The sequence below is a fragment of the Carassius gibelio genome, chromosome A21 (assembly GCF_023724105.1).
Source record: "Carassius gibelio isolate Cgi1373 ecotype wild population from Czech Republic chromosome A21, carGib1.2-hapl.c, whole genome shotgun sequence".
Classification (NCBI taxonomy): Eukaryota; Metazoa; Chordata; class Actinopteri; order Cypriniformes; family Cyprinidae; genus Carassius; species Carassius gibelio.
Window position 1 is genome coordinate 17548220 of NC_068391.1, and position 27944 is coordinate 17576163.

The following is a 27944-nucleotide window of genomic DNA, read 5'->3' on the forward strand; positions in this document are numbered from 1 at the left end:
CAATGTCTTAATGTTAACTAAAAACTTGTGTGGCCACTGTGACATCAACTGAAATGCAGAGTCATTTGAGAGAAAAAGCAAGAAATTACATTTAAAAAGAAATATTATATTATTAACTTTCAATAACATGCACAATAACACAAGGAAAATGTAGACTTTAAAGAACAGCAAAGGTTTCCATCATTAGCAATGTTAACCCAGATGTGATTTTTATTAAGTTCATGTGACCACAAACTAAAAATGAAATATAAAACCACTAAAGCATCTATTTTAACTCAAGGTATAAAAATCCTCACCCATTATGTCTACATGAAATTTAACAATAATGTACCCCATATGTCAAAAAAGAATAGAAAAATAAATTTAGAAAATTTACTGTCGATAACTGACAGCATTATAACCATCATAAAGCAACACAAGTGAGAGGTTACTAACCCACAACAGAAATTGTAAAATGAATTTGATATATTATTTGTGATGTGTTCATAGTCTAAACTAGAAACTAACTCTACAGTAGCTCCTGGTATTGAGCTTTCACAAACTCTAAATATTTGATCATGCATTGTGTTTTAGTCACTAATACCATTAGCTATAAAACATTTTGGAAAAACAAATGAAAAGCTATTACCAGTCACATAGATGCATAATTTTTTTAGCATATTTTAAGCTTAATTTGAAACCATTTGGTGACCTTTAAAAACATTTATGTTCAGTGCAGAAATAAGTTTATTACAAAGATGCATATATATTAAGGTCCACATCCTGTTACCTGTATCTTCTGATAAAATAATGTCACTTAAAGATCACTAAATAACTTGCATTGTTTCAGATATCATATTTCATATATTGGCTCTACTTCCACTTCTGATTTCTGAAAAGGACTTTCTATAGTACATACACATGATCTTCAAATCTGCAGTATGAGCTCGTTTTCAAAAAATATTGCACTAGCATTGATGATTAAAAGTGTTACAGCACCAGAACTGAGTATGCGGTGCAGAGTTATACAGAGTAAATGTCTCTTGTTTAAATTGCTAACTTAAAGCCGTACATAATAAACTCAGGATTTTACATTGGATTTGTATGAGAGAGTTGCTACAAGGGTGCATTCTGAGAGTCACTTGGATGCATCCTTAAGTATAATTTGAAGAGCTCAGAAGTGTATAAAGTCTTCTTGCTTTGGGATTTTTATTAAATGTTGTTTTCCAACATAATTTTGAATGGAATTCAAATAAAATGAACCAAAAATTCTGATATAGCCACAGTAGGTGCGAACAGAGCCAATATTAAGTTTACATTTAAAGGTGAAGTGTCTCTGAGTAAAGAGTCAACTGAGTAAAGCCACCTTTGCAATGCACATAATAAATGATGTCTGATAGACTGGAATTCATTTGTTTCCTATGTAGAGACACATAGGCTTATGGGATCATATGTGGATGTGTTATTTTTGAGATCCAATTCAAGCTTTGGATGTATTCATTTTGAACTTGAGATATTAGACCGCATGTAACATGCTAACCTGAATTTAATGAAATCAGTGTACAGTGTAACTCTTACACACTTAATAGTTGTAAAATGCAATAAGGAACACAATTATTAATTAAAATGTTTTACTTGTTTTGTCTGTTCCAAAAGAATTGGTAGTCATTTGCCCTATATGCATATCTAGCTATTGTTTATATTTGATTATTCATTTTCCACCATGGTGAGGATAAATGTTTATTACAACTGCCACTAGGGGGTGAATTCCAGACGTTTTATTTATCTGAATATTCCCTGTAATGAAAATTTGGCTTACGACATTCATAGGTTGATTACCTGAAAAGTGTAACACAGTCCCCTCATCGGGACATGCTTACTTCCCTGCTAATAGTATGCAAAACATAGTACGTCAAATTATCACTAACCAAATTCGCAGAATTCATAAAACAGTATGTAAAAAAAAAAAAAAAAAGATTGCAGAGACGTTTTACTACCCCATAAAGCCATGTGAGAGTATTCGTCAATGGTGGGGAAGCGAAATGACTGATGTTGTAGGTCACATGACAATGCCAACATGGTAAATGTAGTATGTACGAATTGTATTAATACTACACCTATGCATACTGTAGATCATGGCTGCCTCTAAAATAGCATACTCTCCAAGTTGACACTTTTGAATATGTAATTACTTTTTAAACATTCAAAAAGTACATTCTATGTAGTATGAATGTGTGTACGTTCATGTAACCTTTCCATCAGTTACGTTGCTTCACTGCTCTCCCGTGCCCTCATGGGATAGTAAAGTGTCCATTGGATACATACTTCAGAGCCTTTTGTCTACTATATAGTAAGGAAAAGTATGTTATTTCAGATGCAGTCTGCGATTTTGCTTTAATTTATAGGATCCAATCAATGGCAGAAAGGGGAGTGTTGAGCATTTTATATATATATTTTTTTTGTTTGTTTGTTTTTTTCGCAAAGAAATTACATGCTTCACCTTTGAATGTAAATTCCAAGTGGCCTCAATCAAGGAACAAATTTTCCAAATCTTTTGCTTAGGCGTTACATAAATGGTCGACCAGACACTTGCGTTGATGTTTTACGAATGTTTTTACACAATTCGTGCTGCTCTGGTTTTGTGAATAAAGCCCAATGTGTGCAAAGCATAAAGATGCTGAAGTATGAGTGTCATACGCCCTTCACTGCTGTTGAAGCTTTGAACTAGTCGCCTTAAGCCAGGGATCTCCAACCCTGCTTCTGGAGTCAGTTCCAACACACCTGCCTGTAATTATCAAGTAACTCTGAACACTTTGTTTAGCTAGTTCACGTGTGTTTGATTGGGGTTAGAGCTGAAATCTGTAGGATGGTAGCTCTCCAGGGGCAGTTTTGGAGACCCCTGCCTCAAGCTGTGAAACTTTAATGAACTGACTTCGCATCTACAGCTTTGTCGTAACCGACTCCTCTTGTTCCCAGCTTGAGGAGCCCAAACTGTCACCGGGTCCGACCCAGTCGTGGCACAGATAATCACTGGAGGCCAGGAGCTGGACACTGGAGGCGGTCAGACTGGAAGCAGAGTGCAGCGAGTGGCTGGGCGACTGGAGGAGGAGACTGTCCCTGCCGTTTGCCCGTTGAGATGTGGCCTGCATTGGGTTCTGTTCAGTCTCTGGTGGTCCCAGTCCCAGTGTGTGCAGGTGCATCTCGCTCTGTGTTACCTTCAACAACACCTGGGGACCTTGCCAAGACGTTTGTGGTACGCTGTTTGAGATGCTGTATGCAGACTGTTGATCTCCCTTGGTCTCTGCCTGTTGGTCAGGGATGTGTCCGTTCATTCGAGACATTAGCATTTCCAAGCGTTTCAAAGAGTTTTTCTTGGAACACGAAAAGCGCTGCAGGCGGCTGCTGGTCCGCACAAATGCAGCCGAGTGGGATATGTTGTTTCTCAAGCCATTGCTTTCCGGTCTGCCTCTGACCGGTCCCGACATGGACTTGAAGAGAGCTGATACGCTGAACTGGGACTCTCTGTTTCTCCTGTAACATTGGGAGAAGGATGTAGATGCTTTAGATCTAGATGACTCTTTCCCATCCCCATATCCAGGTCCTCTGAGCCTATCGCCCTCCCCGTCCTCCTCTTCCTCAGACTCAGGTGTTTCGTCCTGCTGAGTGGCCTCGCTACTAGAAGAGTATGTGCGGCGCGGTGGTTTACGGTTGCCCAGCAGGTCAAGAACCTCATAGCGGAAGCTGGAGATGTCCTGCTTAAGTTCCTGGATGCGGAGAAAATGAATTCAATTACCAGAGCGTAAACAAGACCACCTAATTACTGGAAATATTCTAGCGTTGTGACTATCTTCATGACTTTTGCTTCTTATGGTTGGACTTGCTGACTTTAGGGGTGAGTCATATCTGGAGTTTATCATCTTCCGTAATCAGTCTCTCCCCAAATGTCTGAGGTTTAATATACAGGAAATGATGGCATCTCAAAATGAATATCAAGCAAACAACAAAATGTTCTGTTGCATACAGGTTGGAAATTGGATTAATGTGAAATTACTTGTTTTGTCCTATTGTGTTATTGGCTAGTTCACTTTGCACTTTAAGGTCCTAAAGGGAAATAGCTATTTAGACCATGAAATTCGTAGAAAAATGGTTTTAATAAGGAGAATATTACATCTGCTATCGCACCCAAGCCAAAAGAAATATTTACAGAAGTTGCTGTATTGCACTTTAAACAGTGTACAATTAGGCTAATAAACTCTTTTTATTAATATTAATAATGAACAATATTAATATATTTAACATAATAATGGCAACTAATACGTATCGAATACTGATGTCTTTTGTATTTCTTCAGAAGACCATAGATTATTTTGAAATAAGATCATTTACAGCCCTGAATTCAATGTTCATTTATTCTACTCAACATTATTTCATTAGTGTTCACGTCAAAAGTGTGTTTCTACCACATGTAACCGTCAAAACTTCATGACAAACATTGCTACATTTGAAAAAAAAAAAAAAGTACACTTTACGAATGTAAATGAGATCATTATTGCCTCAATAAGTGCCTATATAGAGGTGACTAAAAAATCGTAATACCTTGAAGTTCTCCTCTGTCAGCCCTTCGTCTGTTTTGGCGCTGCGGATCATGGCTGCAACATATCGCTTTACTAAGTTTCTGATCACCTCCTAAAAACAGCCATAAACAGGACAAACTTCAATACATTTTTTCTTGACATATTGCCTTCTGATCTACAAATAACCATGTTCTCCTCCACAAAGGAGGTGATGATATATTCTCGGGTGGGTTGAGATATGGTGATGGCTTTGAATGTAATTGGCATGTGTATATTTTGTTATTCCAGTTTAATAAGCGGTGAAAATCAGTTTTGGGCATATTCATGACGTATGCATTAACTGGAGGTGAAAATCTGGATGTGCATTCATTAGCATTTATTTGCATTTCCAATAATGAGCCAGCAGTGGCTCTCAAAACCCACTACGCACAATAACAAAATGCATATTGCAAAATCTGCCACTGCAGAAATATTTGTCTGTAGCAATTATATACAACCTCTCACTTACAAAAGACCCCGCTTAAAGGAATCGGTCACCCCAAAATTGTCAATTTATTAATCTGTATTTTTTCACAGAACATAAAATATGAGATTTTGAACAATCATCACACAGCTCTTGAAATGCAACAACATAATGAGCACAGCTGTCAAGCTAAAAAAAAAGAAGAAAAAAAAAAAACTATCAAAAGCATCATATGACTTTCCAGTGCGAAATCGCATACTTCCCTACATAGTGTGCAAAAAACAAAAAAAACAAAAAAAAAGTATAGGAGGTGAGTTTATAGGACTAAGTAAATTTCTTCCAAGATGTCAACTTTGATATTCCACAAATAAAAAAAATATAAGCATACAAATGAGACAAGTGTATAGCTTGAAGTTCCTGCCTGTGGTCCCTTTATGAAGTCTCACGTGTTCTTTCATAATAGATGTCCGTTAGTGTTGTGACCTGCACCAGAGGTTGCTGCACTCTGTGTATTAATGCCTTAGTAATCAGCAGGGATCCAGTGGTTATAAAGTTCAAAGCAGGAAAGGGTGTAGTGCAATTAGAGCAAGTAATTAATATGCATTGATTAACTAATTAACATAATATTTCGTTTCGGTGTGATGGTGCACTATTTATTTCAAACTGCTTTAAAATCCCACCTACATTACATGATTTTTCTCTTTGTAAGTGCCTAGAACTGTTATTTACAAAAAGACATGCAAATTATAAAATGTGCAATGCTCTAATAACTCATTAATATGCATGATACCCATAGGCCAATGTTTGTTTTCTCATTTAAATAAACTGTTGGAATTGTTAACCTATTAAAAGCAAGGTTTGAATCCAACAAAATGGATGCCAAAGTGTGATGTGTACGGCCAAACACCATTACCTGGTAGTGCTGGTTCTGAATGAGGTTATCGGCATGCCTTTCCTGAAACATAAAGACAACAGATTTCAACAGCAAATATGTGGCATTATGTAATACTTATGATCCAAAGATGAAAAGTTTGAACTGTCACAAAGTAGTGCCAGATACTGTTATTTGAGTATAATTGATATACTATTATAGTTATTGTTAATATTTAGAATTTTAGTTTTTATTTATTTTTTTATTTTTTAATTATCTTTTGAATGTCTATATAGTTTTTATTCATTTAGTTTTTAATTTATTTGTTTGTTTTAATTATTTAAGCACTTCAAGTTAAACTAAACAAAAATGGAAATTGTTGGTAAGTAGCTAAAATAAAATAATAATTTTAAAGAATCAGTGCGTTGTATTTCTTAAAAAGTTTTCTCAACGGTTTTAGTTTTATGATAACATCCCTGAATAGTTCACCCAAAAAATTTAAACCGTCATTTATAAACATTCATATGGTTCCAAACCTGCTTGACTGACTTCCACAAAATATAGTGTTTGAAGTCAATTATCTTTTTTAATTATTATTATTCATTTATTTTATGCATGACAATGAAAAGTAAACATAAATTTTACATTTTGAAAAGGGGTATAATAAGGTCCAAGTGACTTCTGAAAGCCTTCTGAAACCACATAATACCTTTTCACCTTTAAAAGGCTGGACATTTATTCTAACTGTATGAAAAAGCAACCAGCACATTCTTTTAAAATTTCTCATTTTGTGTTGCATGGAATAAAAATTCATTCAGGTTTGATACTACAGGAGGGTGAATCAATGATGACAAAATGTTCATTTTCACACAAACTGTCCCTTGAAATGACCTGAAGCCTTCTGAAAGCATTTGACATGCCTATTCTTCACTGCAATGGCAGCTACAAATTCATAAAATAAATGATAGCAGCCTTACATAATGACTGTCAAACCCAAAACTGTGTGCTCCATGTGCTGTGTGGGAGAATGTGGGTGAGCGCGCTTGCAGAAACAGTAGAGTCCACCTCACAGAGAAGAGAAGTTCAACTGATCGAAAGATGGCAGGGGAATGGGTATGGTTGAAGCGGGGTTGCCTAGCAACCAATATCAGCCTATAGGGCAACTTGAGGCTGCATGCCAAATAGACAAGCCCTGGCAGGTTAAATCCAAACATTATTTAATGCTAGGACATCCTAGAGACAATTTAAAAGGCAATCAGTATCCTTAATGTTAAAAGTATCGCTATTATTATCATCATTAAAATGTGCATGATTAATCTTTTTTTGGCTTTAATATATTTTTCAGATTTAGTAGGCCATTCTGAGAGGTCACACTTTAAATTTTTTTACAGTCAAACATTGTGAAAATCTTTTTTACGTCAGTGTAAAAAATGAAACAAACTCTTTCTTGAGGGGAATTTAGCTCTTGAGGGTGTCATCATTATTCAGTGTATTTTCCAATCAAAAGCCAGTTCATTCAATAAGAATCCATCCAAACATTAATTTTGTATTACAGATGTATTATAAATATGGCTGCCTTATGAACTGACGTGCCTTAAAGGAACTCCAGGGTGGTTTTAATGGTGTTCTGAATGGGTGCTTTCTGGCTAAAGTCAAAAGAGCAATATTCAGGGTTTCTAGATATGGTTTGGTCACCTCTCTCTTTTTTTGTTTTTGCCTGTTCAATCATCCACCAGAATAAAATCAGATTTAAAAAAAAAAAAAAAAATTTCTTCAATAAACCACATGCTTTTAGATGTAAATCATGTCCACTGCACAAACAACATATAATATTCAGGATACAAAGTTAACAAAGGACGAGCAGATGTGCCTTCTCTATTTCTAGTGATTCTTCAAAAAAATCACTGTTCATGATGACAGCTATAATGTGCCACCCACGCGCACACAGAATGGAAGCACACAGTGCATTACCGTGAACTCTTTGAGGTTTTCGTGTCTACACTCCTTATGCCTAGGCTCTCCGTGTCCACACAGAAGGCAGTGCAGCCACACACACAGGTACCACACAGACTTTGGACTGGGTATGATGTTGAAGGGTGGTGGTAACGTCCCCCCCTCATCAAAGTAGCTCATCCACAGCTTGGTACGAGCAAATTTCCACTCAATGTCGGCGTGATCCTACAGCAGAGAAAGAGACAGACAGTTGGATGGAGGACAGTGCTGAAAGTGCCAAATGGGATAGTGTCCCAGACTGGCTTTTGTTACTGCAAAACTCATCTTGCGACTGGATGATGTGCGCTTACTCAGAATTGTGTTTACTTGGATAACAGTTCCCATTGTGAGACACAAACGGGTGAAAATGCCTCTAAATGCAGCTTATGTAAGCACAAAACTAACATGTTGAAAAATACACAGATTATGAGCCCATCTGGCTGTAACAAAACTACTAAAATATGACGGTCTGTTAGTAAGATACTAATGGATTTAATATTCAATACATACACAAAAACATTATGTAATTTAAGAATATCAAACATTCACATCAAGAAATGTTTAAACATAAAACTGGAAAATATATTCATAGACGGGGCACCTAACGACCCTCATGATTGTCAGAAATCAAGACTCTTGATATCAAATAATATCATATTTTGTTTTATGACAAGACATTTATAATGTATTAAAATGTAATGTGGTGCAACTTACCATAACTGATTTATGTATGAATAAATCATGATTTATTTATTTTTAATTATTTTTTTATAAATTGTATTTATTGGTTACACCACATGCCATTTTTTGTCATTAAATGTAAACTTTTCTCTCTCTCTCTTTTTTTTATTATTTTTTTTAAATGAATGTTTTTCAAAACCATAACCGCACACAAATAACAGGAAGAATATTAATAGCTTGGCACATGTTTTAAACTAGATTTTGTTCATGGACACTGTTATTTTTCATAGCACAATGTTAATTGCACAAATACAAAACAATTTGATCAGTAAGGCACATTATCATGTTCCTTATCTTTCAAGGTTGTATTTAGTCACCTAGCCTGGTCAGGCTGGTCTGTTGACTGATTTTAGTCACTTTTCAGTTGATCGTCCAGCTAAACTTGCTAAATACCATCTTGGCCAGGTTAAGATTAAGACCAGATTGATCCAGCTAATAACAGCAAGCCAATCTTAGGCTGGCATAAAATGTTCTTTTTAGCAGGATATTATTTATACCAAGCAAATGTACTCAATTAAAACACTGAGCATGTGTTCAAACTCATTGCAAGTGGTTTTTCCTCTAAAATTCTGTTTGCAATTTCATTTTTAGTGAATTTAAACCTTTCTGGCCAATTTAAAGAGGGCATAATTACAATAGATTTTAGAAAGTCTGCTCTAACACTCACAAATTTTATTTCAATACCAAAGAATTGAGGTGGAAGTATCTGATGGCACTTACAGCAATGAGTTGGTAAGAGTTGTTCATCATAGCGATGAGCATATTCAGCAGCACCACCAGTGAGATGACATTATAAGTGCCGAACATGGTGGCCCCCACAAACTCGGTAAACTCATGACGAGCCTTCACATTGGTAACATACAGATTCAGCAGCCCAAACACAGACCAGAAGAGAGACTGGAGGGTTTCAAATAGCCTGAGAAGTCAAAGAGAGGGGGAATAAAGTCAAAAGCAAAGCAAGAATTGCCCATTGTCTCCATAATGCTCCATAATTCTCCCAAACACACATATAACATACACATATAACTATATACACACATAGTGATTTATATAGAAAAATTAGAACTGAATTGGGGAACTGAATTGCAATGGTTTTAAGCCATTTTATCAACAGCCTGCAACTTGTAAAAATATGCACCTCTTTTTTTATTGTTGTTTAATCAAATACATCTAAGAAGAAAACAAACTGAAAAAATCAACTTTTTCAATTAAAATGTATTTGAATAATAATGATAATTTACTTATCCCGGTTTAATAAACAAAGAAAGGTATTTTTCACTGAAAACATCTGAATGCCGTAACTTACTGTAAGTGACCAAATACTTAAGAAAGTAGAATTAAACATTTATTATGGCTAACTTTAACTACAAGCTTGAATGTTTTGGGATGGATGGATGGAAAGATTTCATTCATTTCAAATGGTGACCAGCCAATTCAATTAAAATAGTTAATCCTATTATACACTGAATGAATGAAAAACTCTGTGGAAAAAGAGAGAAGAAAACTAGGGTTGTATTTTTTTTTCTCCTGACTGTTTTTACTTTGAACAAATCAAATATTAGCCCCTCCCATGAGTAGTGTGGAAATATATTGTTCTCATTGAAATCTCTTCCCATTTCTGAACACATTATTACAGCGCAGCCTTGAGCAACAGATTCTCGTCATTACACAACAGTTGATGGATGCCACGCTGCTCCATAAATTTGTCTTTGTCTTCTGAGCTCAAACGCTTCTGCAAGTCTCATGCTATGATGTGAAATTTCAGGAAGATCATAACCATTTCCACTCACGTTTCCTCTCTCATTTCTTTCTCATTTTGACCTCTGCAGGAGGTCGGTATTACACTGAGTGAGACACCTTGGCCACATTATATTCATTGATCAAGTTAACCAAAGTGTCGGTTTGGGTTTTGTACATCATAGTTCATTTATTTTGATTATTATCAAAGCTATAAGACCTCTGCTACTGCAAAGACAAGCGGGGACCTTGACTGTTGAGCTGTGTCATTGTCATTTAAAGCTGCAGTAGGTAACTTTTGTAAAAATATATTTGGCTCCTCCCAGTGGTCCTATTGCCATTGGCAGGAATACATCGCTCCCGTTAAGAAACAACCAATCAGAGCTGCGGTCCGTAACTTTGTTTGTGTTCAAAATGTAGAAAAATGTATATACAGTAATAAGCGAGTACACCATGAATCCATTTTCCAAACCGTGTTTTTAGCTTGTCCTGAATCACTAGGGTGCACCTATAATAAGTGTTTATAATCTGACTATTTTAGATTGCTTCGGGGATACCGCGGCAGAGTAAACCAGTACCTTTGTGATTCTTCATAGACATAAACAGAGAGAAGTAGTTCCGGCTACGATGTTCTTCCGCAAGACGCAAGCAGTTCTGTTTATTAACCGCTAGAGCGTCAAAAGTTACCTACCGCAGCTTTAATGTCTGAAGTCCTCAACATGCAGGATGTTTTTTTCATCTGACTCTTAATTGCAATTTACATGCAGTAAAGTGTCCGGAAACCTTATATTCAGTTTGCAATCATTCTTTTAAAGCACAAGTACTCTTTTTAAAGGGGCTATATGTACGATTTTAATGTATTAATGTCTTTTTATTGCCTATAACAAAACTTAAAAAACAAGACCTTCCTCTGACTTCCTAGTTAGTCTATGAAAGCCCGTAGACTGATTTTTACTTGATGGATTTAGGATGTTTTTGCCAGGACAATTAAAAGCATGTGACACACACTCCTGAGAGCCACTCTTCTGTTCTATGATGCATGGAACACATGCTTATGTTCAGGTTAATGCCAAAAGAGATGTGTCATGCAAAAAATTTGTAATTAAAAAAAAAATAAATATTCAAACTATAGGAGCACAATCATTTTACCTAAGCAGAAGTTTTTTTGTTTGTTTGTTTTTTTACAAAATACTGATTTCGAGGTATGAAAGTTCTTCATCTGCTGTTTAAAGTTTAGATGACTGCGAATTTAAAATTACATACATTTTATCTCTAGATTATTGATAAAAAAAAATGTACATGAAGAACCTATGCAAATATAGGTGTGGCTAGCTAGCATAAAGAACTTCAAAATGTATTTGGCTCACGTAGAGAAGGCATTGTTCTGTTTCTCACAACGGATCCCTTTGCAGTGGTTGGGCTCTTCGGACGCCTTCGTCTCATAGTAGAAGTAGAGCTGGTTGAGGCCGTTAGCGAAGGCCAGCAGCACCAGACAGTAGATGAAAAGGAACTTGAGGATGTCCAGCAGCATGCGGCCGAGAGAGATCTGCAGTGGGCCCAAGTGAGAGTTGGCGGTGAACAGAGAGATGAGACGCAGCGAGCTGAAGATGTTGGCGATGGCGAAGAGAGCCTCTGCGATGAGCGTAGGGTGCCACATCTCCCACTCCACACGAGGACGAGAGCTGTTGTACTGATGGAGAGACAAGATATGAGAGATAAATGAAGGCGGTTCCTAGAACTACAAGTGGTCTTCTGTAATGGTATCAAATCTTTTTCATAAAAATGCCGGTATCAACCTTAAAGTAGGCCACAATTTTAAGAGATATAGTGGCCAGGTAGAGGGAGTTCATCGCAAAATCCATTAGGTTCCACCAGTCATGGACGTACTCTGTGAAACCGCCATCCCACATCTCTTTAATCTCCGCCCAGATGAAGCCTGCAAGGGCCAAAATTAAAACAGTACAAAAAGTGCAGATCCTCCACTTTCACTACATAACCCCATATATGGTAAGGTAAACAAAAAATCATTTGAAGTTACTAATTGCGGTGTTAAAATAAAACAAACTGTCCCATCCTGCCCCTAACATGTCTCCAAAATTAATTAATTGAAATTAACTTTTTACATTTTATCCAAAGTGACTTACAGTTGAGGAATACAGAAATACAGGAACAGAAAGCTGAAAACAAACAGGTATTGTTTAAGCTGCCATACTGTATATACATTTTCATTGCTCCACTGCCTAGGGCTCATATTCACAGAAATAAACAAACTCCGTTCTCGCTGATTGCACCTGTCCTCCACATTACAGATCATTTGTTTCAAGCCTCCACTTGTGTCTACTTCTGGGCTTGAGAAAAACCTCAAGCAATTATGATTGAGCCCTGGTGTAATCAATCCTGAACTGGGGGCTTGAAATTTGATTTCCTCTGCTTTTGTCTTGAGGTCAATAAATTATTATTATGAGTTTTCATTTACATTATGAGAGGGATAAAACCACTATGTGCAGTCAAACAGTTTTACTGCTTGAGAAATGAGCAGACTAAATGAATGTTACAGACCGGAATTTCTTCATGATTTGAGATAAATGGATATTTTTACGCTATGAATTCTGTCCACCCACTTTATTTTCTATATGGGGACTGAAAATATTCTACATGAAAGTGTTATAAACAATGAAAAAGACTTTGAAATGAAGTTTGAAAAGGTACATCACATGTTCAAAAGAAGTATATTTACAAGTACTACTTGTGCTAAAATAGTACAACATACATTTAATGACTTATTATGAAAAAATATATATTAGGTTATAAATATATCATATATATCTTTATAAAATACGTAAAACAGTTGAATGTTATGTTTCAGACAGTTGCATCGTGAGTGTTATTTAGAATTAAATGGAAATGTATAATGCTTTAAATTTATATGAAATGCAATTAGCTGATCTTAAGAGTGCTTTCTGACCCAAGTAAAATGGACTGTACATCTTTATACGTATGTTTTTTTTTTTTTTTTTTACTTCTACTGTGTTTGTAATATGATTAAAGTGTACTGACAAAAATTTTGAGAAGTTTTAATGGTAAATGGTAAACTTTTTATGCCATGCATTTAATAATTTGCATTAAAATATATTAACTTTCAGTATAATATTGAATAACACACTACAGTTAAAATGATAATAAAGTGCTTTTTTATGTGCTTTAGAATATTAGTCAACATCATTTTAAGTGAATGACAAAAGATTGACGAAAAATAAATGATTTAAAACTAACACAAAGTACATTTTCAAAAGTGTTCTTAAGTGTGTTAAAAAACATACATACCCTCTTTTATTTCATTAATAACAATAAGTACTGTAAAATAATTTTTTTTACCGTTTTTAAAAATATACTTTTAAGATTTGAAGTACACTACAAGTGCACAATCAATACAATTATACACACACATCTTTTTTTATTAATCAATTTATTTTTTACAATGCATCTTTTATGGGAGAATGAATCTATCCATCCATCCACTGCACTCAAATGTACCAAAGAAGCCTTACCTAGAACCCAGGGTAAGATCATCCACTCCACGATGGTGGGTGGAGGTCCCTGGACATGCAGGTCAGTTTGCACGATGTGCTGTGAGGTGAGGAGGAGGAGGAAGAGGAAGGTCAGGTAGGAGGCAGTGTGGCAGATGAACTTGATGAAAGGTTTCTTGATGAAGGTTCCCAGGGTGCTCTTTGGAGCCAGAATGTATATAAGGGAGAAGACAGGGAAGAGCAGGCCAATGATGAAGCAAGTGACAAGCTTCACTGCCCAGTGACGTCGTCTCCAACCTGGGAACCCATCGTACCACAGAGTCGCCAGAAGCTGCTGGCAGTTGGGCTGAGCTACAAACTGAGAATATAATAATAGTTGAATGATCAAATAAGCCAGTGAATTCATGACAAATACTGATAAAGATGTAGTATCTGGCATAATATCTGCTTAACATTCATGCATTGTGCTGAAAAGATTAAATGGATGTTAAAATCATACAGATGTTTTTTGGCAACTTGGTATGTGATTTATAATAATATGAATGTATATGAAAATAGTGGTGATTTAAAAAAAAAAAAAAACTTAATTAAATAAAGTTTTTAACAGAGTTATTTGCATTATTTGTATTAAGCACATTTCCTTCCAATATATATGGTATATCACAAGTTTGCACTTAATCAAATAAAATTGAATTGAGCAAATAGTAAGCATATTTGGCATGTTTCTCTGCGGGAGGGCTCCAATCTCGGAATATAGACCGAACCCAGAGGACTCCCCAAGTATGGGGTGAGAATTGTTTAAGATTGAGGAGTTGGGGAGGAGGCATGTTTCGTTTCGTTTCGTTTCGTGACAGTGCTGTTCCTCTGTTGTAAGTCACAAAGTCAGATTATATGAGCCATTTACCCATATATAAACTTATTGTTTCCATTTTGTTTCTGTTAACTACTATCTATCGATCATCCTAAGAAAAGCAAACAAGTGCACATAAATGGACAGCAAATGATATGCAACAGCAGGAATGCTGAAACGGTTTTGAAGTGAGTAAACATGATTGATGTTTGACATCCATGTCTTTTTTCCAAAGGCATTTGAGGTGAAATCAATTATAAAGTCAAACTTTGAGACTTTGAGTAAGAAGTCATTAAGTTTGACATTTATCACTGGAAAACTTTTATCTAAACATTACATTACACTTACTACAAGATTTATTGCCTTGGGGTAACCTGGAATGACTTGCTCAAGAGTCCAGTGTTGATAATTCACAAATTAACCTTTGTGAGGTTTAAACCTGCAAACATTATTCTATCAGTCCATTATGCCACACCACCTCAGCTATGCATGTTCTCACACAATGATTCAGTTACTCTATAAATATAAATACAAAAAAACAACAACAAAAAAACCCTCAAACACACAGAAATGCCTCTCTTTTACACAATACAGGTGGAAAATGATGTGCCTGTCCATAATAATTGTATAAATAATGGTTTTCAAATCACATTTTTCTCTTGCTGCCTGACCTACATTGCTATTCAGTTTTATTATGTTTTATGAAAGAAGTCATTTCTGTTGAGGGCTCCCATTAAAATGATTCGCAATGGCAACTTGAACTGTAGCCCCTCATGAAAATATTTTGCATCGATTCTATCAGCATTAGAAAACAACAGTTCTTATGAAAGCACTTCATCTCACGATATAATTTCTAGTGAAATAAGAAAAGTTCTGATTTACTTTAAGAAATCTTTCTAATGTCCTGGATTGTTAATTACATTTTTCATATTTTTATATGTTAGTTTATTTAATTGTTTTATTTAATTTGTGTTTTATAATTGTATTATTATATCAGCAAAATATGTACTGTTGATGAATGAGGTGGGAAAAAGTAGCATCAATAAAATGTATGAGGAGGACTTAACATGATTCCCATACACTGTATTTGTTGCACAGCCAAAATATGATAAATTTATTAAGCCAACATGATGAATAGAAAACTTAATTTGACGCCTAAGGACAAGACAAATGTTTGCAGGTTTATACGTGCTTTACTGACGTTAAGGATGATCAAAACACTGCATTTTAATTCATATTTATCTCATAAGCTGCTTTAAAAATGCCACAAGGAGAATGAGCTTACACAAGCACTAAACCAGTTCCTGTTTTTGATGATAATAGAAAAAGTTTCACATGCATACATAACCTCGCTAATGTTTCAAGTCAGATACAAACACAATTTTAGCTCTTCACAGAGACTAGATTTGAGCAAAAATAAACAAAAACACACACTTTCCAAGATCTAATAGAAAAAAAGATAGAAAAAAAGTGCACAATATGACGAAATAATTCATAATAATACATTATATGATGACATTCTTGTGAGAAATATGCTTTTTCGCAATAGAATAGAATCAAAAACCTTTGAAACCTATGAAACGATTTGCTGTCTAATCAAGATTCATACCCCTGAAAACTATGGATAGTGAAGTAGGACGGGGTCATTCAGATACACTATCTGTCAGTCTTGGACTCTCACCTCTTTCTGGTGGTACTTGATGGCTAGCTTGAGCTTGGCCAGGTCTCTGCACTGACGGGGGTCCAGCTCCTCGCTGTGGTCATCCCGATGGTTGAGGATGGTCTCCAGCTCACAGGAGCTACGGGCCTGATCCAGCAGGTCTTTAGCAAAAAGTTTGCACTGCTGTGACAGCTCCTCGTACTCCTGCCGGAACTCGTTCTCCACCTTACTGAGCTCCTTCAGCTCCCAGCCCAGCCTGAATGCTGTGAGGATGGGATCTTCGCTGGAAAGGGCGATGAGAGAGGGGCTGGCAAGTGTTTTGTAGATGTTTAGACGTGAACGGGAATGCCGAAGGCTGTCCACTTCGGAGCTCGATACACACTCTACGCAGTCACAACGGATCTGGTGTGGCCGTGGGATGGTGACTTTACGTTGAACTAGGAGCTTGATTATCTCGTAGTTGTTAGTGTGGGCAGCCAACATGATTGGTGTGATATCGGGTGTAAACTCTGAAAACTGCGTGTCCATCATGTGAGAAGGAACCTTGAAGAGTGAAAATAAAGCAAGCAATAAATAAAAGTAAAAATAAGCTATTGAGGAAGTAGCCAATCTTTACAGTTATGTCCAATGTACTGTGCATAATATTAAAGATGACCTGCTTTCAGCGAAAACAATCCTAACACTAACAGACAATGATTGGACAAAACCCGACAAATCTGTCTGCTACCATTTGTTGGTATCTTTCTGTGCAGTGTCAACTGGCCTTCTAAAATGATCATAGACCTTAAGGACCTTTGACCCTTGAGAGTTGCATTGCATTGTGCCATCAGTCAACTCAAACAGTACACTGACTGAACTGCTGTGAAGAGAGAACTGAAGATGAACACCGAGCCGAGCCAGATAACGAACAAAAGACTGAATCGTTCACGAGTCAAGAACTGTTTCTGTCAGACGCGTCTGATTCGAGAACCGGTGAACTGATGATACTGCGCATGTGTGATTCAGTGTGAAGCAGACCGACACACAGAGCGTCTGAACCGAAATGATTCTTTTGTTGATTGATTCTGAACTGATTCTGTGCTAATGTTATGAGCCCAGGTAAACCAAATGCTTGAATGAAGGGCAATCATCGCCAATGATGCCATTACGTCGAGCACAAAAGAACCAGTGAACCATTTTCTTCGAACGGTTTATTGAATCGAACTGTCCGAAAGAAGTACTGGTGATCCGAACACCGATGCAACCGGTTCTTGACTCGTGAACGAGTCATTATCTGGCTGGGCTCGGTGTTCATCTTCAGGTCTCTCTTCACAGCAGTTCAGTCAGTGTACTGTTTGAGTGCATGCATTACTCCGGGATATGGGTTTGTTTGAACTGAGAGGAAGTGTCAGCCACATTAAAAAAGTTAACAGCTTAAGTCATTTGTGGATTAATGTGTATTGGATACACGAACCGTTTAAAATGATTCAGTTCGATTTGGTGAACTGGTTCAAAAAGATCCGGATACATCGAATGATTCGTTCGTGAACTGGATATCACAAACTGCTTTGTTTTGAACTCTCTCACAACAGACACGGAAGAGAAGATAATGCTGAATAAAGTCGCAGTTTTTGCTAGTTTTGGATCAAAATGTATGGAACGACATGAGGGTGAGTTATTAATGACATAATTTAGATTTTTGGGTGAACTAACCCTTTAAGGGTGAATTAAAGTGGACATAAGAGCTTAATACTATGGTTACGGCTCTAAGAAAATGTTAATGTCCGTCAGTTTTAGCCTTTTTAAAATATTTTTATGGACACTTGAACTTGGTACATTTGACAAGTTTAAGTGTCCATTACCACCAATCTTACATGTAAATATTGATGAATACATCTGTATACATCGGAGTTGTTTTGATGCTTTATTTAAATAGCCTTTTCTTTTTGGACTGGAGTAAAAATTTTAAGTTCTGAAAGCTACATTATGTGTTCATAGTATATCAAGTGTTTTTGATCTCAAATGATCAAGGAGAAATGTGTTCCTTTGAGGCATTTTATGACCCAATTCATATATGAAATGAGTCACCCTGATATCTGTATCTTTCACTTCACTTGATTGAATTCAGAGATGTTTCCTAAAGGCACCTCACATTTAAATGGTGCGAAAAGCTGTGATGAAATGAAAGAATGCAAAATGATTTCACTGTGTGCTATCCAGAACTTCCAGCAGGACAAAAAAAATAATTAAATAAAATTACAGCAAGGGCTAAAACTCTGCAATAGGGGTGGGTATTGACACAGATTATACAAATCTATTACATTCTGATTCGCTAGCTCTTAATTCGATTCTTGTGCAATTATGATTCAGTATTGACTCATTTGGAAACCAGATACAATACGTGTCAGTTTTTGAAAACAATCAATATAACTATATAACTAATATAACAATATAACTATTGCCAGAAACAGACTCTCAACTCTGCATTCAAATTGCTATTTATTTTAGATATAATAATCACCACTCAAAAAATTTAATACAAACATTTAAATTGCACATAAGGACATTGTATATAAACGTTTTAATTATATAGTTATGTTTATACTAGAATTCGTTGTTGAAATATAAACATTTAAACGGTGGCTTGTTCACAACGAAAGATTTATTCATATAAATTAGACATTGCTAAGTTAAGTAAAAATAACTTCTGGGGTTATTTTTCTAGTTGATTACCCAACATGTTGTTTCACTGATGTCTTTCCATGGTTGAAACACTGATTGAGAGATTATATGAGACTATTCAGTAAGTTTTTTATTTGCTTATTATGCTTTTTATTTCAGCATACCTTCTGATCAGGGTGCAAATTACACAGTGACTTTTGATATTTTAACACGATTTTATTGTGTATTTTTTATGTTTTAAATAGGACTGACAGTGCGATTGATTAATTCATTTATGCGCTGATTAATTAATCAAATGAATATCAAATTAATTTGATTAATGAATTGGTATATCATCTGTTGATTAATTAACATCATTATTGCAGATCATTTAAAGTCATTATTGAGCTTAATTACAAAATCACTGAATAGACATTGCAAAAAATGAAGTCTTTTGTTGACATAACAGATTGGTTATATCTAAGTGTGTGAGTAGTTTATTCCCGAACGCGGAATGTGCATGAACGCAAGAGGCATAAACCAATCACAGCAAAACATAAACCAATTATATCGTGATGGAGGCATTGCCTCCTCTTACATGAATAGGGGGCATGGTTTTATGTTTGTGCTCCTCCTCTCTGTCCCTCACTCATACTGATTGGGAACTCATTGGGTTCAGGGGAGGCTAGAGAGACACAGACTCCCGTTATAACTGCTGGTGTCACTGTTGGATTATGTTTCTATAGAAAAACAAGTGATTTATATACTTTTATGTGTTATAGTTGTAATATTCACGCACCTGTTTCTCGCCACTTGGCTTCTTGTAGGATAACAGTAACTCCACCGCTCCCACCACCTCCTTGCGGATGGCATAGAGGAGTGCATCACCCATGTGCACGCCATGACTTAACAGTAGCTCCATCACCTCTAAGTTCTCATTCTCAATAGCGATGAGGAGTGAGCTGCGGCCCAGCGGGTCCAGGCAGTTCACGTTGATGTTGTAATAGATGTCAGCCTCCTCAAGGGCCTGTTTAACTCCAGCATAGTCTCCCTTCTCCACCGCCGTCAGGTAGGCTCGTTCCTTGGCAGACAGCTCAACCTCCGCCCTCACGACCTGCAGCGGGATGCGATCGCGGTACGGGGAGTCACTGGCTTTGTTGTAGTATAGCTGCGCCATCGGGTTCATGTGGACTCTGTGACATAAAATGACACACGTCCATACAAAGCTGTGCAGAGATTGAGCAAACAGTCAGTTAGTCATTTAAAAATGACATTACATTTATTTCAGTAATGACATGCCAAATCATAACAAATCCAGATGACCTAAAATTAGTTACCTAGATTACAATAATAACTATAATTTTCATAATGTAATCAATAATCAGTAATGGACTACAGTTTGTAAGTAATCTACCCAGTTCTGTTTTAAATCTACCATTTAGATTGGCACTGATGCAGATCAAATCTCAGAACTAAAGTCTATGTTCTTCAGATTTCTGAAGACGTGTATTAACCAGATGTTGAAATGCTAATTGATATTAACTATCCAGCATATATTTGCAGATTTTGCACAGAATATTATATATATATATATATATATATATATATATATATATATATATATATATATATATATATATATATATAATATTCTGTGTACAATCTGCAAATATATGCTGGATAGCTAATATTTGCAGGATAGCTATATATATATTGTGGTATGTCCAGATGGTCCACTAATGCCACGTGAAGTCAAGTGAAGCTCCCACCAAGGTGTCCAGGAGAGTCAGCTGGCCATGGACGTCAAACTGTGATATGAAGATGATTTTTCCCTCAGTTTGTTCATGCTTGATGGAGCTCTGATTTCTAAGTACAGCTATTCACTACAAGTGATTGAAACTTTTAGAAATATCAATCTGAAGTGATCCTTCTAGACACAACATATTTAGTAAGAAACTGGATGGTTACAGGGGATGTTGTAATTGTTTAGGCTTTTTGTCTATTTATTTTAATTAACAAAATTAACATTTCCCAACAATGCTCAGCATGAAAAAATCTGAATACAAGCTGCTGTTTAGAAGCATAGCATATATGAATGAAACTTCTGCCTTTTCTGTGTGAAACATGAGAAAGAATCCATTTAGAGCCCCAGCCATAAAATCATGCAGTAATGAGGGTGATGGAAAGTTTAGAACCAGGACGGATGTCACATTATTTGTCTACTGGGAATCATGTAGTTTAGAAAGAACAGAGGGCCAATGACAGATCCCTGGGGGATGCCCTGGGTAACAGCAGAAGCAGACTAACTGCCTCCTGTCATTGCGATAATTAGGAAGTGAACCACATCAATACTGAAAGTTGATGTGCTATCTTTTCTTCTATTGGTAAGTATTATATGTCAATTTTTTTTACATTTTTTTTTGCCTTTTTAATAATATATTTTGTTAAGAATACTTTATCAAGTGACTCTCTCTTCCATTTTCTTTCACGCATTACCAGTATATTTGGTGTAATGTGAAAACTTTTCTTAACATTATTACACACCATTACCATAACACCCCTTTGATTTCTAGGCATTTCAGTAAACAGATGTGTAAAATTATGTGAGCAACTGCCAAGATAGGCTTGTGATGCTTTGCTTCACCGTCTAGAGATACAAGACTTTACGAAGCAATCCCTATAAATTATTGATGCAATTGTGTTGAAGATAAATATCATAAATCCATAATTTCAAAGAGTTGTGATAGCCAATCTACAAGAAATGAGGATTGTTTGTCAATCAAAGTATACATTAAATACCACTTGCAGTAATTCAGCTATCCTGGCATAAGATTTTGTGGACTTCCCCAAAAGCAAGGCAGCTGCCCAGTTTTACTGTGATCGAGTCAATCTAAATATCATAAAATTTTATTTGATGCATTTTATACTCATGTCTGTAAGTATTTCATTATTTAATTATGAAAGAACAGAGGCTGCCTGTTTTTCCTGCTTGCTGTTGTACTTCACACCTCACTGGTTCATGAAAGCTAAACAAGGCTTCCACAGGGAACTGACCCATGTTTTATTCAGCATGCTTCTTGACTTGGACGGACACCTTAGTTCATTAGAGTGGTATGAATTTACACAGACCAAATACTATACATGTTTTAAAAATTACAGATGGAAATAGCATCTCTGAGTTGCATAAAACATAAATCAAGGTTATTGTCATTTTAAAGGAACACTTTCCCCTTTTTTTTCTTTTTTGTTTTTTAATTTGCTCATTTTCCAACTCCACTATAGTTAAACAGTTGAGTTTTACCCTTTTCGAACTGATCTCCGGGTCTGGTGGTAGCACTTTTAGCTTAGCTTAGCATAGATAATTGAATCTGATTAGACCGTTAGCATCTCGCTCAGAAATGACCAAAGAGTTTCTATATTTTTCCTATTTAAAACTTTACTCTTCTGTAGTTCCATCGTACTAAGACTGATGGAAAATAAAAAGTTGTGATTATATAGGCTGATATGGCTAAGAAAGTATACTCTCATTCGGACGAAAATTGCAACTTTTATTTTCCGTCTGTCTTAATACACAAAGTAACTCTATATAACATTAATTCTATTATTTATTCATATTTTCATTGAATTTTTTTGTTAAATCTCCAAATGTATTTAAGTTAGATATAAGCGTCTTGTTTTTGATTTCTATTGAATTGAACCTCATTGTTTACATTTAATTTGCTGAAACCTCCATAATCTAAATTAGGTTTAATTGAACTAAATGTTCAGATGTTTCGCTCGATTTAGAGATTAGAAATGTTAAGGTTTTTTGGTTTCTGCAGCACTCGGGTTTCCTCCACTGGTCTGAATCATATACTCCCGACAAGAGATCATTTTGGTTTAGATTTCGAATATCAGTCTCAAAATACCGACTTATGAAAGGAATCATCATGGTCCATCAAGCTGGTTTTACAAGACCGGTCTTATTTACAAACATGGCTGAGAAGATGATGAAGAAAAGGGATAAAATATATATATATTTTTTTTTATAAGAAATGGAAAGATATTGAATTTGAGTTACAGTGAGACATTTACAGTTAAAGTGAATCGACAGTTATACGTAATTGCTCACTAACATTTTCTGTGTAATGTTAAATCCAGTTTTACAATTTCAAAGCAGCACTATAAACATTCAAACCCTAAGTGTTTTTATAAAATGATATCCTTCACATTTCTGCATTATTGCCACAAATGCCACTGTGCAGAATATTGTCTTTAAGGGAAAAGTAATTATAAAAAGAAAGAAAAAAACAAAACTGTTGTTAAAGCATTTCTATACTTGAGCATGTGAAAGCTTTTAGAGGGACAGGATTCAAAGCTTTTTGCACCATTCCAGTTATTGGGTGCCGGAGAGCATGCAAGTGAATGAGAGTATCAGAAAAACACCTTCATATTAACACAGTAGATTGGGCTCTATCCACCCCCCCCCCCTCCCAATAATATATATATATATATATATATATATATATATATATATATATATATATATATATATATATATATATATATATATATATATTATGGGAAAGTAGCTTAATTTTACTGTTTTCATGTGGTTTTATGTGCATTTACACAGCATTTTATGATAAGATATCTATATAGACCTATTGTATGGTACAAAAATAAATATTTGATGAATCTGGGCCATTTACTTTATTTGTAAAACATTACTGTATAAATAATGTAATTGTCAGGCCAGCTAAACATATACATGTGTAATTTACATAGCTTGGAATGGAATGGGTAAGGCTTCATTTAATAATTAGCATGCATATTGCTATCATATTGGCTGTTTATTACTAGTCATAAAACGCTTATAAATGCTCTATTCTGCATGACCATCTGCATTTTAGATCACGTAATTCTACCCCATACATCACTTAACAATTACCTTACTAACTATTAATAAACAGCAAATTAGGAGTTCACTGAGGCAAATGGCATAGTTAATAGTATGGAAATATTGAGGATTTGACCTTAGAATAAAGTGTGACCATGGAAAGTGTATCGCTGAGAGTGTGAACGTTAGACATGTACTCAACCCAAATAGGTTTGTGATGGCTGGAGCTGTTTGCAGAGCCAATAACCAAAGCTGTAAATACCAAGTGACACATTAATCTAAAACTGTACAAAAAATTACCCTGCAATGCACCATAAGAATGAAAACAATCACTTAGCCTTCACTAGTGACTATCCTGAGCTGTGACGACAACACAGACAGGGAAAACCAAGTCATTTCCATGCTTCTGAGCAATCCGAAAATTGGTTACTGGCAAACATAATTAATAATATAATGAAATATGATATTAACTGCACATTTCCAAATTAGCAGAGGCATAACTGTTAGCATTGCACAGTTGAGCATGCAAGCCTTTTAAAGACTTAACTTAGTAGGCTCAATTTGAGTACACAAACACAGACATTGGACAAACGTGCTCTAGAATGTCCTGTGTCTGCCCTCCAGAAGTTATGACAGATTAAATGTCTCTGCACTCATTAACCCACCCACACAAGTGTTCATCCACACTCTTGTCTGTTGTTGCAATTCTAGTAGTATGTTTGTTGCTCTGATTTCAGCTGTGAACAACAGACCCAGGCCCAGAGTATACTTCAGGAATACTTATCAGGAATGGTGGGGCATGTGGAGAAAAGTAAGGAAGCCACAGGTACACAAACAGCATAGTCGGGATTAGGTAAATGCATCAGCTGGCCATAACAGTGAGTGTGTTTTTGAGACCGGAGCCCACACACAGAGCAGACATTCAGTTCGAAACGCTAATTAGGTACAGGCAGCTGTTTACTAGAGTGTGGGGGAGCCACAGAGATCTTCTTCCTCTCTCTCTCTCTGTCCCTCACTGTACTGATGGACCTGCGTCACAATCCCTGCGCTATTGTTTTTCACAGAGCATCAATGACTGCAGACGAGAGGGGCTTGGCTATGTAAAACCTGAACGCCACTTTGTTAAAGCGAACAGGGTCATTAGCCAGACTGGTTTCGGATGTACTGACAGGTGATGTCAGATGGCTGTTTCTGGGATAAAACACAGAGGCGTGCAGTAGGATCATTTTTGGGCTTATATAATCCTAAACTGACACTAATATGATCCCAGGAGGCATCAGAGTACCATTATTTGTCATCAGTACGATTATCACCACAGAGTGCTATAAAATGACAGCGCTTTTTTCACTAATGCGACCAGACAAGAGACAAGAGAAATGCATTCAGAGTTTTGTTTTGTGACATGCAGTCTGTGTACTGTGCCTATTGTGCAACTATTCTGTGTGAATGTGAAACACAAATGTGGAGTATACCGTGAAATACTGTATCCCATAATGCAATGCGCTCGATTCCACCTTTTACTTCCAGTGTGATGAATGAATGATTTAGTGACTATTTTATGATTTCTTTCAACATTTCCTTGTATGATCATACTGATCATGCTTGAAATGAATGTTAAAAGAACTACACTGTCATTTCACAACAATATGAGTAAATGTATTGCTACAGTTTCACATTTTAAAAATATAGTATACAGCATGCACTGTCCAACATTAATATTCCATTCTGAACATAGCAACAAATAAATAGTTGTTCTGCGCTGTCCATTGAATTCACATCGACCAGGACAAAGTTTTGCATGGTCTGTGATACCATTTCTGTTTTTTCTGGTATAGGAATAATTTGCTTAATTTAATACTAATGAGCCGTTTATCAAGCACACTTTTGGTGATAATTGAGCATTTGACTTGCACCTTGTTGCTGTGTTACAGTTTCACATTTCATGGGAACCTTTTGAAATGGAGAACAGCGTACTACATTACTACTGACTCTTGGTGAAGAGTCAAAGGAAACGAGCAGACGAAAAGAGTGTTCAGAAATGATGCTGACCCACATGGTGTTACATAATGCATGAGAGCAACCTTGAAATGTCATGTTATTTACACATCTGAGCCTGAAACCTGAAAACAGAACTCAAGTACATCGAAGCACACCTGTGACCATCAGTGTAACATGCCTGTAACCTACATACTGTATTACTGAACCATTTTCATCTCTTCTGTTTGTGCCTGAAAATAGCTGTGGTTGTTGTTTTCATCAATTATTTCATTTCAGAATTTTGCTGTTGAACTTTCAATAATAAATGACACATCTGAATAACAATTTTTTTTATAAATTATAAATTATATATATATATATATATATATATATATATATATATATATATATATATATATATATATATATATATATATATATATATATATATGTGTGTGTGTGTGTGTGTGTGTGTGTGTGTGTGTGTGTGTGTGTGTGTGTGTGTAATGATGAATAATTATTATTATTACTGAATTTTATTTATTTTATCTTTCTTTTAAAACATTACTGTTTTGTGCCTAGAGCTCTATAACATTTACAATTCTGTAGATATTTTCTGTGGTATTAAAAAATATTGTTTATTGAGCTTGACAAGGCCAGTTCGAGAGAAAATGTGATAAAATACTCATCACCGACTTTTCTGAATTTGCAATGAGGGGAAAAGACAAATTTATAATTTTCTCATAAAACATATGAAGCATATTATTTTAGTGTGCTTGTTACACGTCCCATGTGCTTACTATGGCAATAAAGTAGATGGTAATACAGTATGCATAATTAAAAGCAACTTACCAAATACCAAACCAAGTACATGTTGTCAATTAATATGACTTATTTCTTATTTGTGTAACCATATTGTAAACAATTATGCCTTAGAATAAAGTGTAAACCAAAATTCTATTGAAATGTACGTACTCTGCATTTTAACCAATTTGTTATGAATGAGGACATGCAGAATGGCTGATACTCCCATGAAACATTTACAAAATAAATTAGTTTACATTTCTTTAGCGTAGTAACCCTAATTAGAGTTCAGTTAATCCTGATAATTATGTCAGTAGCAAGTCATAGGGACACATGGTGCAGTTTCCTGAGGACAAGCCATGGAGCTCCATTAGATTCTTAAACCTGTTGACATTCACAAACGACCAGCATGCTAAAATGTTGTTGCTTTTGTTTGGTTTTTTTGACATTCCTCAACAAATATTCTGAATGAGGACATAATAGTCTTAGTAGTGTAAACCTTTCTAAAAAAAAAATACATTTAATCTGTATGTAGTTTTTTTGTCTGTCCACTGATACCACTGCACCTTCTGCAACATGTTACGAAATCATAAACCTTTCCAAATGATTCCAAATTTTCTGCATGCAGAATTTGGAAAGTGCGCTCACCCTGTGTCTTCTGGCTTACATGTTTTGTCTCTTCTGTCTTACAGATGATTTTCAAGAGAATTGTGTCTCCAAGGCTGCCGGCAGCTCGTTGGATCCGGTGGAGGATCATTGAGCGGTGTGTTAAGCCCACCTCAGGGAGTCCATTGATGGGTCACAGTGGATGAGACTCTGGCGTGTGGTTCCCAGCTGTTGCCTTTGATCGGGGCTCTGATGATCAGCTGGAGAGAGCTGGATTTAACCCCAGGTGAATAAAAACAAACCAATCCTGAACAAAAGAGCAAAATCATCCAAATCATTCCTGGTTTTCAGTGTCCCAGTGTGTACTGCAGTCATGAGGATTGGCATGCGCTTGTCTCGGTTGTCATGGTTGCCGGATGGAGTGTGTCGTCTCTGTCCCTGCTCTTCCTCTGTCTGTCTCTGTGCCGCTCTGGCTGTCTGTTCTCTCTCCTTTCTTTTTCTTTTCCTTTTCCAGCTCACCCTCCTCTCTCTGTCTCCATCCCTCCCTCCCTCTCGCAGCATCTCCCAGTCCCTCTTCTCCAGCACCCAGGTTGTCTTTCTGCTTGTTGTCCTCTCAAATCCTGCCTGTCTGTTCCTCATCTTAA

At 36.1% G+C, this 27944-nt stretch overlaps 1 protein-coding gene across 1 annotated transcript; it reads right to left on the minus strand.

Annotated features, from left to right (window-relative positions):
- Window positions 1–27776, minus strand: LOC127942017 (short transient receptor potential channel 5-like). Its single transcript, XM_052537530.1, has 11 exons — window positions 27343–27776; window positions 19834–20227; window positions 16416–16937; window positions 13906–14242; window positions 12154–12293; window positions 11725–12047; window positions 9341–9536; window positions 7859–8065; window positions 5930–5971; window positions 4576–4665; window positions 1–3743 (listed from the first exon to the last, which is right to left on the minus strand). The coding sequence occupies exons 2-11, from the start codon at window positions 20218–20220 to the stop codon at window positions 2919–2921; spliced, it is 3069 nt and encodes a 1022-aa protein (XP_052393490.1). The 5' UTR covers window positions 20221–20227; window positions 27343–27776; the 3' UTR covers window positions 1–2918.
- Window positions 27777–27944: the final 168 nt, after the last annotated feature.

Excerpts from the sequence above, each read along its gene's own strand:
- LOC127942017 (XM_052537530.1), bottom strand. The coding sequence starts at position 20,220 with ATGAACCCGATGGCGCAGCTATACTACAACAAAGCCAGTGACTCCCCG. Across the intron at positions 16,938-19,833 it reads AGCCAAGTGGCGAGAAACAG|GTTCCTTCTCACATGATGGA; the intron begins GTGCGTGAATAT and ends TCACTCTTCAAG. Across the intron at positions 9,537-11,724 it reads CAGAACAATGCCTTCTCTAC|GCTATTTGAAACCCTCCAGT; the intron begins GTGAGCCAAATA and ends TTGACTTCTCAG.